Here is a 13,501-nt window from a genome sequence, read left to right as displayed (position 1 = left end):
GAAAATCCACGACCAACATGGGTGGCCAAGAGCACACACTCACCCTCTTCTGGCTGGGGCTGCCACTCCTTCCCCGGAAGCCTCGCAGATCCATGAGGGATCAAGCCCTCGTTGGCCATGTCGAGGAGGTCATTTTCTGTGATGGTCGACTGGATCCAGTCTCCTTGGACCCAGCCCTTCGGCAGGCGGGATCTGGACGAGGACCCGCCGCGGCTGGTGGATCTCCCCTTAGCCTTCTCCGACGCCGACGCCTTCTTTGCACGTTCTAGCGCCGCCGTCTTCTCCTTGGCCATGGTTGCCGGTGAGATGCGCGTGGGGAAGTTGTGCGGGGGCGAGAGCAAGCGCGCTGGACGGGGACGAAGGGAGCAGAGAGAGAGAGAGAATGCTGAGGCACAGTACAGAAATCCTCGCCGGGCGCATTTATAAGGTCCCTTCCGAGTGGATGACAGGTGGGCCCGGTCGATCTAATCATATCCAGGAACAGTTATGCAGACGGGATACGTGGCGAAAAAAGCGGCGCGGAGATCGAGGCGTCTATGTCCCGTCCCATCCGAACGCCGCGGTCCGCTCTGCTTCGCGCGCGTCCCCAAATTTCGCATCTCGCGAAATCCGCGAACAGCAGATCAGTCTGTCAGACACGGGGTTTCCGGTGATCCGTCGCTCGGAGATCGTCGAAGCCCGAAAGATCACTCGACGCAAGAATAGAATGGATCGAGTCGACTGAAGACAAGTTGCTCACTGTCGACGAAGAGATTCTTTGGTCCAGGACAACGCACGACCAGAGCGCAAAGGTTAATCGGAAATGACATCAACTCCTTCCTCACTCGAAGCCTCAATCCATTCGGGGGCTAATGATGGGGTTATGTACCTAGGGTAGGGTCATGGACCTGATCTAAGTACCTTACCCAAGGACGCCCTTAGAAGAAGTCGCCTTCCAGTCGACCAACGAGGGACACACTCGACTGACTTGAAGGACTCGACCACGAAGACTCACTCGACCACCAGAAGGTCAAGAGACACTCTGCACTGCAACGGCCTGTAATCAAGTAGACTTTATGATAGTAAAGGCACTTTATGTGGGGCGTTACCAGTAACGCCCCAGACTTAACTCACCTTAAACCCTCTCCTACGTGGGCTGGATGGGGTCCTGGCGCACTCTATATAAGCCACCCCCCTCCACAGGAAGAAGGGTTCGGCACCTTGTAACTCATATACTCATAATCCACTCGACCGCCTCCGGGCTCCGAGACGTAGGGCTATTACTTCCTCCGAGAAGGGCCTGAACTCGTACATCCTTTGTGTTTACAACCTCTCCATAGCTAGGACCTTGCCTCTCCATACCTACCCCCCACTCTACTGTCAGGCTTAGAACCACGACACTCGGCGCTGGGTGGTCCGTAGCAGGCCCTGCCCGCCTGTCCGACTGGTGGCGCGCGTCACATCGGCGCTCGATGGTAGTTCGAGCGCCCTCATGAACCCGCTCCCGAAGGACTTGACGCTGATCGCGGTTGGTTCGCGGGTCGGACGACGCGATGGAGATATCGTCTCGAGCATCGTCGCGACGTGCCAATGCTCGGGGTGGCCGGGATGGAGGAGGGGATTGCACCTTGGCTGCATCGCCTCCAGCACAATCTCCGCTGGCACGCGGTGGCCCGGTGGAGCGACGGCCTATGGGTCCTACCGGCCGCAACTCATCGTTGTTGGTGATGCCGACGAGGCTCCGGACGGTGGCCCTCCATTCGTCGAGCTTCTCCGCGGCGGGAGGAAAACGAGGAGCAGCTGCGCGCGCTAGGGGTTCCGCTGGCGTGGGTGGCGGCAAGAGCTGGGTGGACCGCGATGCACCTCGACTTCTAACCACGTTAGAAGGAGCTGCGCCACGGCCCCGCAGCCGTTCGCCACCTCCGTCAGCACCTCGACGTGCATGCTGGCCCTCCTCATCATGTGATGGGCGCATGGGACTCTTCCCAGGGCAGCGCGCAGGGTCACCAGCAGGGTGACACTCCCATCACGCACAACCTGGGAAGAGTGCGCTGTGGGCGCCGGTGTTGGTGTCTTGGAGGTCGCCGTGCCGCTGTCTAGCGGGATGGCGGCGCCCCTGGAGGGGCCCGCGCCGCCTGCGGGGGGCCCGACTCCGTCTCTGGAGCCTGCGACTGGTGGCTCGTCGCCTGGCGCACGAACAACGCCACTCGCCAGGCCTGAACCGCCAGGGGGATGTGGATGTTCGCGGGCCACGCCACGGGTTCTCTCCGCGACTGGCCCGCTACTAGTCCGCACCGGTGCTGGCAACCTGGTCCCGGATGAACCGATCCCCGTGGTCGCCTTCTTCTTAGGAGCCATGGTGATGAAGAACGGCTAGGTCAACTGCCAGACCAGATTCTCACAATTGTGCCCCTACCTGGCACGCCAAAGATGTCGGTGGGAAACGACACCTATGGGATCATTAGAATCCCTTCTACGTTGCAGGGCGCGGGGATCGTGAGAAGAGCAGGACTAGTAGACAACACAAAAGGTATTTACCCAGGTTCGGGCCGTAAAGATGCGTAAAACCCTACGATCCTGCTTTGGTGGATGTATTTAGTGTTCGTGAGCTCTCGAACTAGCTCTAGGTGCTGTGAGGTTCGAAAGAGTCGAATCCTTTCCTAGTGTGCCATGGGCCTCCTTTTGTAGGCGAAAAGGGGCTGCCACAGTGGCACACAGGAGGTGGAAAGTGCTACAGCGTTTGTGACCTTATCGCTAGTATTACAGGAAAAAGCGCATTTAATGCGGAGCTTAGGTGTCCCTCCACTTTATCGGGGGCGGGAGCGAGGCCCGTCCCGTCCGTCGCCGCTCCTCCTGGTTTCGACACACGCCCTGGCCAACGGTGTATGCGGTGCCATTTAGGCAGGCAGGCAGCTGAGGTGGCGCGGTGGTGGAGCCTTCACGAAGGGTTGCATGTTGCCACGTAGGTGCCTGCCCAGCTGGTTGGGTCGGCAGCTGCGTGCGAGCGGCAACGGAGACTTGGCTGGCGCGGGCCTGGCAGTGGCTCTGCTGGTGCGCTTGGCAAGGGTCTTGTCGGGTGGCCCGGCAAGGGTCTTGCCGGGTAGCCTAGCAAGGGTCTTGCCGTAGCGCACTGGCATCCCCGACAAGGATCTTGCTGGGGGTCTTATGGGTTTATTCGGTGAGGATGGTTGTCTTCCTATCCTCATTTGATCTTGTTCATCTTATGTCTTCACAAAGATCTGCATGACACCACGGAGGTGCCTCCCGAGCCCTGCCTCAATGCATTTTTCTGGAGTTTGGTGGGCTCAAGGGTGGCTCACTCAGATGGTGTGGGCGAGCTGCCCCGGCAAGGGTCTTGCCGGGGCTGCTGAGATCGCCCCGGCAAGGGTCCTTGCCGGGGAAACCTGCTTCGCCCATTCGATCTTTGTGGCCTTGGTCCTTGTCGTTGCCTTGTTGGTCTTGTGCCTTCGGCTTCTCTCCGACTTCCCTTTCCTACCCTGTTATGTGTGGCCGTGGCGGGAGGCTCTGACTGCCCGCGCACAAGTAAAGGGGTCAAAAGCAGAGCCCCTACTTTTTGTACACCGGCAGTATGAGACCCACATGAATTGCCATGGTGGTAACCCAACCTATGTGACCGGAGATCCCGTGAAGTAGGACTTGGGAAAATCAGCCAGTGGTGAACTGAGGAGAGTAACTATACTAATCCACTCTGTTGGAGATGCAATACTCTCGATACTGTATGGTAGGATGACTATTGTCTTAATGTGCTCCAAAGCTTATGTAAGTATGATGCTATCCTACAGAGCGATCTTTGGAGAAACACACCTACATGAGCCCGACTGCTGGTCACAGTCTATAAGATCGGGGTGATCTTTAGTAAGCTCATGAATAGGCCAGGAGTGTGACTTATATGCTCCACACGAGGGGCCAACCTTTGGCAGCCGAGTACTAGTAAGACATGTGGTGAAGCTTCTTTACGCCAAAGTGACAATTCAAGACATAGTCCATTGTTCAGTTGTGAAGGGGTGTAGCTACTTGCTCTAGGTGAAGTTCAACCTTAACAGGTCTTCACTGAAACACTGGTATATCAAAAAAGTAACTGGAATAGAGGACATAATGGTCCCTCAAGATCTGGCGGGGGATTGTTGAAATATTATGACGGGACTAGGGCCCATCTAACAATTTGTCAAAATCTCTAAGGGCCCATGTGGGTTTAATTGGCACTAGGTGTAGTGGGAAATTTAGTCTCACCCTGGAAGTTGGAGAGGAGTTGGACCTCCTTATAAGGGTTCCTCTTCCACATGCTATTCAAGCTTGAGAATAGAAGAGGCCCTCGCGCACTCCTCCTCTGCCGCCCGCCTCGCCACGCCACGCCTCGCCTCGTCACGACGCTCCGCGCCGTGGGTTGCGGGAATGAGACGAGCTGAGCTCACACTTATGTGCTTTTTTCTTGTCGGTCAATAACGGAGAGATTCTGATAGCTGAGCCGCGATCTAAGACGTCGGATCGTGGGTTGTCTCGTACTTGGACATGGGTCTAGCCCACGTCTCTCCACGCGGTCGCGCCTATATAAGCGTGAGGCGTCTCCTAACCCTAGCCGCCATGAACATATCACATCTGCTCCATGCGCACCTCCCACTATCCTTCCTTTGCTGTTGCCACCGCCGGTGACTCCATCCCCTCCGTCGCGTACACGGTCGACGGGATAGCAGGTCTCTGAAACCCCGCCTCTTCGAATCATGTACGGGAGAGGGGCGAATAGGTTTTTGGGAAGCGACTATGCGATTGCTCGCCTCCGTTCGTCTGCTTCCTCTACGTGCGCGTCTCCTTCATCATCACCATGTCTCAGTCCGACGCAGACCGTCTCACCGCCGAGAAGCTCGAGGCCGACAAGAAGGCCGCCGAAGACGCCGCGGCTTTTGCCTGGCCTACTGGAGGATATAACACGTTTATCCCGCTCCTGTTTATTTTCGCTTTAGCAGTACTAGCATTATGTGTAGATGTGTCTACTGTTTGCATAGTATGTGCTTGTCTAGATCAAAATCAGTATGTCGTTAATTCTGTCAGTGTCATGCTAGTGATTTGTTTATGGATTAAATTAGTCAAAAAATTGCCTACTTATTCAACAGTTACCAACTTTCTTGAGATGCAACTTCTCAATAATCTTGTGGAGCATATTTGGATCCGTGCTAAAAATCAATGAGCTATGTATTTTATGTTACAATTAAGCACTGAATTTATTTGAGCTATATACTTTTATGTATGCATAATTTTTATTTGTGTGAGCAATTTATTGATTTTGTGTAATAATCGATGTGCATGTGTTTACATGGATTTGAGATTTAAAAAGAAAATGTAAGTCACGGTTATACCGCGGACATTTCCGGACTCCTCTGCAGACATATAGGGCCCGGCTTTGCTCGATCCTATGGTGGATGCTCTAAAGTAGAGTCGAGAGTCTTAAAATGTTCAAAGAGTCATGAAGCATTTTACGCGGTATTGTTTTCCAAAATCCAAACCGGAATTTGGCCCTCCCTGGTGCTGCTGCGCCACCGCCGAGTGGAGTGAGCTCACACGCACCAATCCCCCCTCCTCCCGTTCACCCCTTGTGACCTCTTCCATGGAACCTCGCGCGAACGGCGTCCCCTCCCTCTGCCGTGCACAGTTACGCGGTGGCCATCCAAAAGGCCAGGGCGGCAAAGCAAAAACATCAATGAAGGCGTAAGAAACAGAGGTTTTGTACTGCGCTCCCCTCCCTTCCCCTTCCCCTGCGCCATTGCCAGTTGCCATTTGCCACCCTCGCTCGATTAAATCTCCCTCCAGTCCCCCACGCTCTTCCCATTGCCACCGCCGCTCCGCTTCAAGAAGAGCAGGTCACTCACCTCCCCCAAAGCCAGCAACTGAGCCGCCGCACGCAAACAAAGGGAGGCTGCCGGAGTGGAGAGGCGCGTCGCCCCAACCAAGGCTGGCCATGGCGCCGCCCCTTGTCGCCGGCGGCGGCCTGCTGCTCGCTGCCTTCCTGGCATTCTCCCTCGCGGCCTCCTCGGCCAATGCCGCCGTCTCCTACGACCACCGCTCCCTCGTCATCAACGGCCGGCGGCGCATCCTCATCTCCGGCTCCATCCACTACCCGAGAAGCACACCAGAGGTACGCCGCCCGTAAGCACACCCCCGCCCCCGCACCCGCCCGTGGCCGGCGGGCCGCCTATCGCTTCCCGCGCCCAAATGCAGCCTCCCAGTACCGACTTAGCTCTGATTTTTCTTCGTGTCGTTTGCCCCGTGACCCGCGCGCGCTCTGCAGATGTGGCCGGGGCTCATCCAGAAGGCCAAGGACGGCGGCCTCGACGTCATCCAGACCTACGTCTTCTGGAACGGCCACGAGCCGGTGAAGGGCCAGGTATTATCGCACTCGCCTCGCTCGCGTTTGCTGCATTTCTTGCTGCCGCCGTTGCGAGTTCATGGCTGACGGGTTCTTGGATGAACTGCGCAGTACTACTTCAGCGACCGGTACGACCTGGTCCGGTTCGTGAAGCTGGCGAAGCAGGCCGGCCTCTACGTCCACCTCCGCATCGGCCCCTACGTCTGCGCCGAGTGGAACTTTGGGTACTAAACTAAACACATAAACTTTTTCTTTTGATAAAAGACCCACACATAATCTAATCCTCCTACAATTTTTGGCAGCTTTTAGTTGTATATATGCTCCTATATGCTAACGAATTCTTGTTTGTTGTGTTTGTTGCAGTGGCTTTCCTGTTTGGCTCAAGTATGTGCCCGGCATCAGCTTCAGGACAGACAATGGCCCGTTCAAGGTGGCGTCTCACTCTCACCAGACGAAAACCTTTTGATCCCATCCATCATTCACAAAATCTTGTCTAGTTTCATCTGAGAACATGAACAATTTGTGTCTAATTTGTTTCAGTACAAATTGTGCCTAATTTGGTGATGTTTTGGGTCATTGTAGGCAGAGATGCAGAGGTTCGTTGAGAAGATCGTGTCGATGATGAAATCCGAGAGGCTGTTCGAATGGCAAGGCGGTCCGATCATCATGACTCAGGTGAGGAAGCAAGCCGGGGACTCTCGATCAGTGGCATTGCCATTTGCAGTGCAGATAAAACGTGGACTAGTGATTGAGAGTCTCTCTGGCCAATTGTGCAGGTGGAGAACGAGTTTGGGCCGATGGAGTCCGTCGGGGGCAGCGGCGCCAAGCCGTATGCGAACTGGGCCGCCAAGATGGCCGTCGCGACCAACACCGGCGTGCCGTGGGTGATGTGCAAGCAAGAAGACGCCCCAGACACCGTGGTACACATATAGTAGTAGTACTTGTGGAGTAGTAGTAGCTTTGTTGCTGGTGTGGCTGGTGTTGAATAAATGTGATAATTATATGCTGACCACTTTTCCAACTAATTCTCACCTTTCTGGATCGTGGCAGATTAACACTTGCAACGGCTTTTACTGTGATTACTTCACCCCAAACAAGAAGAACAAGCCGACCATGTGGACTGAGGCCTGGACCGGGTGGTAGGTTTCCTCGATCATACTTGTTCATACCAATCCAAATGCAATATTCATATTCCAAACACTGAGAGCGATCAAAAATATTCATAATTTTATTCTCCTAAGGTTTACGTCGTTCGGAGGGGCGGTCCCTCACCGGCCGGTGGAGGACATGGCCTTTGCGGTGGCCAGGTTCATACAGAAGGGTGGCTCCTTCGTCAACTACTACATGGTGAGTAGAGTAGGGGATCACGGTCACGCCTGCCATGGCATTGCAGTGAAAGCTTCTACTTGCTCTGACCACGTTTACATGTTACGGTGCAGTACCATGGAGGAACCAACTTTGGACGTACCGCAGGCGGTCCCTTCATCGCAACCAGCTACGATTACGACGCCCCGATCGACGAATATGGTATGCCGTGACTGCTGTATTTGACAAACAGGAATTCCTACTGGCCTTTTGGAGCTTCACCATGTTCCTTTTTTATCATCTTGATTGGCATAGCTTGTGGGAACACCTAACAAATTTTCACATGTATATCTCAGGTTTGCTTAGGCAGCCGAAATGGGGTCACTTGAGGGACCTGCACAAGGCCATCAAGCAGGCTGAGCCTGTGCTGGTCTCTGGTGATCCGACTGTCCAGTCGCTAGGGAACTACGAGAAGGTTCAAATCTCTATGAACATGAACAATCTGGCAACGGTCTCCAAATGCAAAAGTTACTAATCATATCCAATGACTACTATTCTTCTTCAGGCATACGTCTTCAAGTCGAAGAATGGAGCTTGCGCCGCCGCGTTCCTGTCAAACTACCACATGAATGCTGCAGTGAAAGTCAGGTTCAATGGGAGGCACTATGATCTCCCTGCTTGGTCCATCAGCATTCTTCCAGACTGCAAAACGGCGGTTTTCAACACCGCGACGGTGAGTGGAACCCTGAATCGCAAACCTCTCTGTGAACTAGGCAAGAGGAGCATATCGTCTAACAAGCAATTGTTGTAACCGTGCAGGTGAAGGAACCAACACTGCTGCCAAAAATGCATCTGGTGGTGCGGTTCGCTTGGCAGTCGTATAGCGAGGACACAAACTCACTCGACGGCAGCGCCTTCACGAAGAATGGCCTGGTTGAGCAGCTAAGCATGACATGGGACAAGTCAGACTACCTGTGGTACACCACATAGTGAGTGACTGACCGACCTTGATAGTCGATATGGGCGGTTTCGACCAATCATATCTGAACACTTGGAACTTTCCTTAAACTCTGGTTTGGTCTTGTCGCAGCGTCAACATTGGTGCCAATGAGCTCTCGAAGAACGGCCAGTGGCCTCAGCTCACCATCTACTCTGCTGGGCACTCGATGCAGGTCTTCGTCAACGGAAAATCATACGGTACTAGTAGCACTTTCCTAGAGCCACACTACACTGCAGTTGCAGATCGCATCAAGATCCAAAATGTTGATTACCTTGGATGATTGTGTTTGTGTTGCAGGTTCTGTTTACGGCGGTTACAACAACCCCAAGCTGACGTATGATGGGCATGTGAAGATGTGGCAAGGGAGCAACAAGATCTCCATCCTGAGTTCAGCAGTTGGCCTTCCTGTAAGCTTTCCACAGCTGAGTTTATTTATGCCCTTGGATTCAAAGCTGTTTGTGACACTGGTATATGGCATTGGTGCGCATGTAGAATGACGGGAACCATTTCGAGAGGTGGAACGTTGGCGTCCTCGGGCCGGTGACCGTCTCCGGGCTAAATTCGGGGAAGAGAGACCTCAGCCATCAGAAATGGACATACCAGGTACATTCGGGAGTCGCTAGGGTTTAGTACTTTCTCCTTGGCTTATGGCCTGTTCGGCCGCTCTCCGCGGAGCGGAACCGGCGGAGCGCCCTTTTAGCAGCTCTGCGTATTATACCTAGCAAGCCACTCCGCTCCGGCGCGGAGCCGCGGAACGGAGGGAGTCCGAACGCGGCCAATTTCGTGCGGAACTGTACTGACTTGCGATTCTGGCGGGCACGCAGGTCGGCCTGAAAGGTGAGTCGCTGGGGCTCCACACCGTCACCGGAAGCTCCTCCGTGGAGTGGGGCGGTCCCGGTAACAGGCAGCCACTGACCTGGCATAAGGTCAGTGCTCGCAGCAACAATAACGCACCTTTGCAACATCAGGAAACAGATTTTTTTTTTCTTTCTCTTCTCGGCATCTCTGATGGCAACTGTGATTGTGGTGATGGTCTGGTAGGCCTTGTTCACCGCGCCGGCGGGGAGCGACCCGGTGGCGCTGGACATGGGGAGCATGGGGAAAGGGCAGATGTGGGTGAATGGCCACCACGTCGGCCGGTACTGGTCGTACAAGGCCCCCTCCGGCGGCTGCGGCCGGTGCAGCTACGCCGGGACGTACCGCCAGGACAAGTGCCGCTCCAACTGCGGCCAACTCTCACAGAGATGGTACTGTACTAATCTCGGATAGCGATCACCCCGTTTGCACGACTTGGTAACCTTTTTCCCCTTATTACGACGTTGAGAAAATGAGAATAAAAGTGTTGTGTGCATGCAGGTACCACGTGCCGCGGTCGTGGCTGAAGCCGGGCGGCAACCTGCTGGTGGTGCTGGAGGAGTACGGCGGCGACCTCGCCGGCGTCGCCATGGCCACGAGAAGGACGACATGAGCTCAGAAAGATACTAGTACTACCGCCCTGCTGATTGGTTCGTTTCATTTCTTGATTGATGATACTACATACGTACTCCTACTCACGAGGGACGTGTCACGTGTGGATAACATATTGTTCACGAGGGAAACAAACAAATAGTGCCAAGCTAGTAGAGATTTTCCCCGCAAAAAAAAAAGCTAGTAGAGATTTTAGTAGAGGGCCAGGCCAGGGAGAAGGGATGGTATTGACTGCGCAGAGGGGAAGAGGTGGTGGTTGGCTGGCTGGCTGGTTTCGTTTCAGCCATCAGTGCGGCTGCACCTGCAGGAAGGGGCACGTGCAGTGCAGTGCGGCTGCAATCAATCAGCCAGCTCAAGCTTTCTTCTTCACGTGACTCAGGGATACCCACCGGCCACCAGTAGAGTATAGTGCATGGGCTGATTCAATTGTTTGTTACTGCTCGTGACAACCTTTTTTAGGAAAAAGTCCATTTTAAACCCTGAACTCGTAGACGTTCGGCGAAATGAACCCCCAAATTGAAATCCCGGTCGATTGCACCCTGAACTATGCAATCTCGGTCTAAATCAAACCTTTGAGTCGTTTGGATGGCCGGGATTGCTGGGATTTTCGCTGAGGGCACACACATCCACCCAGCTGGGCCGGCCCGCTTTATTTTTTTCCGTTAAGAACTAAAATTTCACAAAGGGCGCTACACCTTGCTTCTGCTGGGCCGGCCCACTTTTGTTTTTTGTTAAAATAAGCACACGGTGTACCATGAACATGCGACCCCGTGCTGGTGCTGTTTAAATTTTTTCAACGTATGTAAAAAATGTTCAAAGTATATTTTTAAAGAATTCAATGTATTTTAAAAATCACATTTGTTTCCAAGAATTGTTGAAAACTTTGAAGAAAAAAGAAATCTGTTGCAATACATTGTACTTTAAAATTGGCACTGCAATATAGACATAATGAGAAGGTAGCTAGTGTGGTTGCCGTCGCTGCTACTTATTCACTTTTTCAAATTTTGTTCACAATTTTAAATTGTTCAGTGTACATCAAAAAATGATCAACGGGTATTTAAATGGTTTTTCAGCACATATCACAAAATTGTTGCATAAAATTTGTTCAGATTATATTACAAAAATGCTCAATGTATAAAATTTGTTCATCGTATATCACAAAAATGTATAATATATTTAAATTATTTCAATGTATATCACAAAAATGTTCACTGTGTTGTTAAAAATTGGTCATCGTACGCCTAAAAAATGTTCAATGTATATTTGAAAATCGTTCGTCGGATATAAATTTTTGTTCATGATAATTGTTCACGTTTTAACAGTTTATTTGAGTTTTAAATTTCTTCGAGAAAACATTGTTCATTTATTTGAATGAAGATTAAAAAAAACAGATATGTCGCTGACCGTACTACTTTAAAATTACGCTGTACTATAATAGCAATCCGAATCGCTAGCTGCACCGGCTGGCGTTGCGGCTATCCAGCGAAAGGTCGTGTGTTCGAATCCAACCTGCGGCAGAACTTTTTAGTTCGTTACATCTTTTCCCCGTACGTTCGCTCGTTTCCTGGCAATGGGCCGGCCCATTTGCGCGAGCCCTACGTGGAAGCCCACAGGAGCTCCCGTCCGCAAGCAGCAAAGAGCGACAGAAAAATAAAGACAATTTTTTTTGAGCAAACAAAAAATATGGGCTGATCCAGCACGGAGGAGGTCCACCAGCTAGACAAATCCAGGTTGACATTTGTCAGGGTTTGATTTAAACCAGGATTGCATAGTTCAGGGTGCAATCGACCAGGATTTCGACTTGGGAATTCGTTTCGCCAAACCTCTACGAGTTCAGGGTTTAAAATAGACTTTTTCCCTTTTTGTACTACAGAACTTGCATTTGCGACATATGAGTTGCAGGTGCGGCCAGCATTTGTCGATGGACGTGTAGCCTGGTTTCCCCAAGGATAATAAAAAGTAAACATTTGTCCATGTCCATTTTGGAGTAATTTATGTTTCAGCTCAGGCTACGGACGAGCTGTCTCCTTATTTTCTAGCCTAGAGATGATGAATGCGTCCCGACGCAGAGATATGATGATGCAGCTGTGAGCCTGTGGCACCAGTCGTCTGCAGTGTCTCTCTACCCGATGCATGCATATCTGACACAGGCGGCATTTACTACTACTATTGGAAAAGTTGCCGCTGTGCGACGCACTGTTCCTCAGCGCGTCAAACTGAAGAGAGTCCCACAAAGCAAACCACGCAGCAGTGTAGAGCGAAATCTCGAATCCAAAGTGGCGCCAACACTGAGCGCGAATCGCATGCATATGGGCTACCGAAGCCTCACCAGTCACCAGGAAGCCTGGCCAAGGCTCATTTTCATCAGGTGGCCTTTCCCCTGGAATTTCCTATATCCAACGACTTTGTGGTCAATGTGAAAGACGACCACCAATACTAAATTTAGTACTTGAACCCCGTGGGTTGGTTCGACCACAAGGCAGTTCACCGCCGCTTTTCTTTTCCTTTCGCTTTTTCATTTCCTTTCCTTTTCCATTTTTTCTTTTGATTTCCCTTTTTCTTACTTCTACATATTTCTGTCTTAAATTCGTGATTCTTTTTTTAAGTACATGAATTTAATCTGAGAATATTTTTTTAACATATTGAACATTTTTTCAAATTGTAGAAAGTTTTGAAATTTATATTTATTAAAAAACTAGGAACTGTTTATAAACTACAACATATTTAAAATTTGTCATTTTTAAATTTCACTGATATTATGTAGGTTCAGCAATATTTCTTACATTCATGACTAATTTTATTTTTTTCGGTTTTTTCTTCCAAAGTTCACAACATTTCTATACACCTATATAATATGCCAATATTGAGTCATACGGGCCGTCGGATCTGTGTAATCAGACGACTCACATTCAATAGCTATAACTAAAGGACCACGTGGCCAAATATGCACCATTGGATAGGACAATCCGACAGACCACAGAGCTGGGATTCGCGGTGGGGGCATCACTACCCTGCCAGCCCGCCAACCACACGTGGTGATTCTATCCTTGACTAGAAAATTCTAGCATGCTCATGTCACATGAGTAATGTAGTACATGCAGCCTACGATCTCTACAATTACTAAGCTCCCATGAAATGGAGCCCTCTTATTGATCGTGGACTTTGGTCAAATGGTGAACCCCGTCAAAGCTGATTTTTTATCCAATGATTACTACGTGGCAATGTATTAGTACAAGCGAATGTAAAAACTGATTTTTTTAACTTGATTGTCCGCTTTTTTGTTTGGGTCGACCGCGTCGTCCAACAATGCCCGACGCATTTTTTCCGCATCCATTTAAAAAAACAATTAAAAAAACATGTGTTCGAATTAA

At 51.3% G+C, this 13,501-nt stretch overlaps 1 protein-coding gene across 2 annotated transcripts; it reads left to right on the top strand.

Moving 5' to 3' along the window:
• The first annotated feature begins 5,521 nt into the window (after positions 1 to 5,521).
• LOC123136993 (beta-galactosidase 4) lies at positions 5,522 to 12,110 on the top strand. 2 transcript variants are annotated; one of them, XM_044556521.1, is made up of 18 exons: positions 5,522 to 6,127; positions 6,281 to 6,376; positions 6,470 to 6,582; positions 6,722 to 6,788; positions 6,941 to 7,033; positions 7,135 to 7,278; positions 7,409 to 7,497; positions 7,600 to 7,705; positions 7,798 to 7,885; positions 8,020 to 8,138; positions 8,229 to 8,396; positions 8,483 to 8,652; positions 8,754 to 8,860; positions 8,961 to 9,070; positions 9,156 to 9,266; positions 9,488 to 9,589; positions 9,705 to 9,910; positions 10,020 to 12,110. In XM_044556521.1, the coding sequence occupies exons 1-18, from the start codon at positions 5,951 to 5,953 to the stop codon at positions 10,129 to 10,131; spliced, it is 2,178 nt and encodes a 725-aa protein (XP_044412456.1). In that variant the 5' UTR covers positions 5,522 to 5,950; the 3' UTR covers positions 10,132 to 12,110. The 2 variants fall into 2 exon arrangements, with proteins under 2 accessions (XP_044412456.1, XP_044412457.1); XM_044556522.1 differs by having other exon boundaries at positions 6,094 to 6,138.
• Positions 12,111 to 13,501: the final 1,391 nt, after the last annotated feature.

The sequence above is a fragment of the Triticum aestivum genome, chromosome 6B (genome assembly GCF_018294505.1).
Source record: "Triticum aestivum cultivar Chinese Spring chromosome 6B, IWGSC CS RefSeq v2.1, whole genome shotgun sequence".
NCBI classification, from domain to species: domain Eukaryota; kingdom Viridiplantae; phylum Streptophyta; class Magnoliopsida; order Poales; family Poaceae; genus Triticum; species Triticum aestivum.
Note: the sequence above shows the minus strand (reverse complement) of the source record. Positions and strands in the feature narration are given on the sequence as shown.

Excerpts from the sequence above, each read along its gene's own strand:
- LOC123136993 (XM_044556521.1), top strand. The coding sequence starts at position 5,951 with ATGGCGCCGCCCCTTGTCGCCGGCGGCGGCCTGCTGCTCGCTGCCTTC. Across the intron at positions 6,128-6,280 it reads ACCCGAGAAGCACACCAGAG|ATGTGGCCGGGGCTCATCCA; the intron begins GTACGCCGCCCG and ends CGCGCTCTGCAG. Across the intron at positions 7,034-7,134 it reads GTCCGATCATCATGACTCAG|GTGGAGAACGAGTTTGGGCC; the intron begins GTGAGGAAGCAA and ends CCAATTGTGCAG.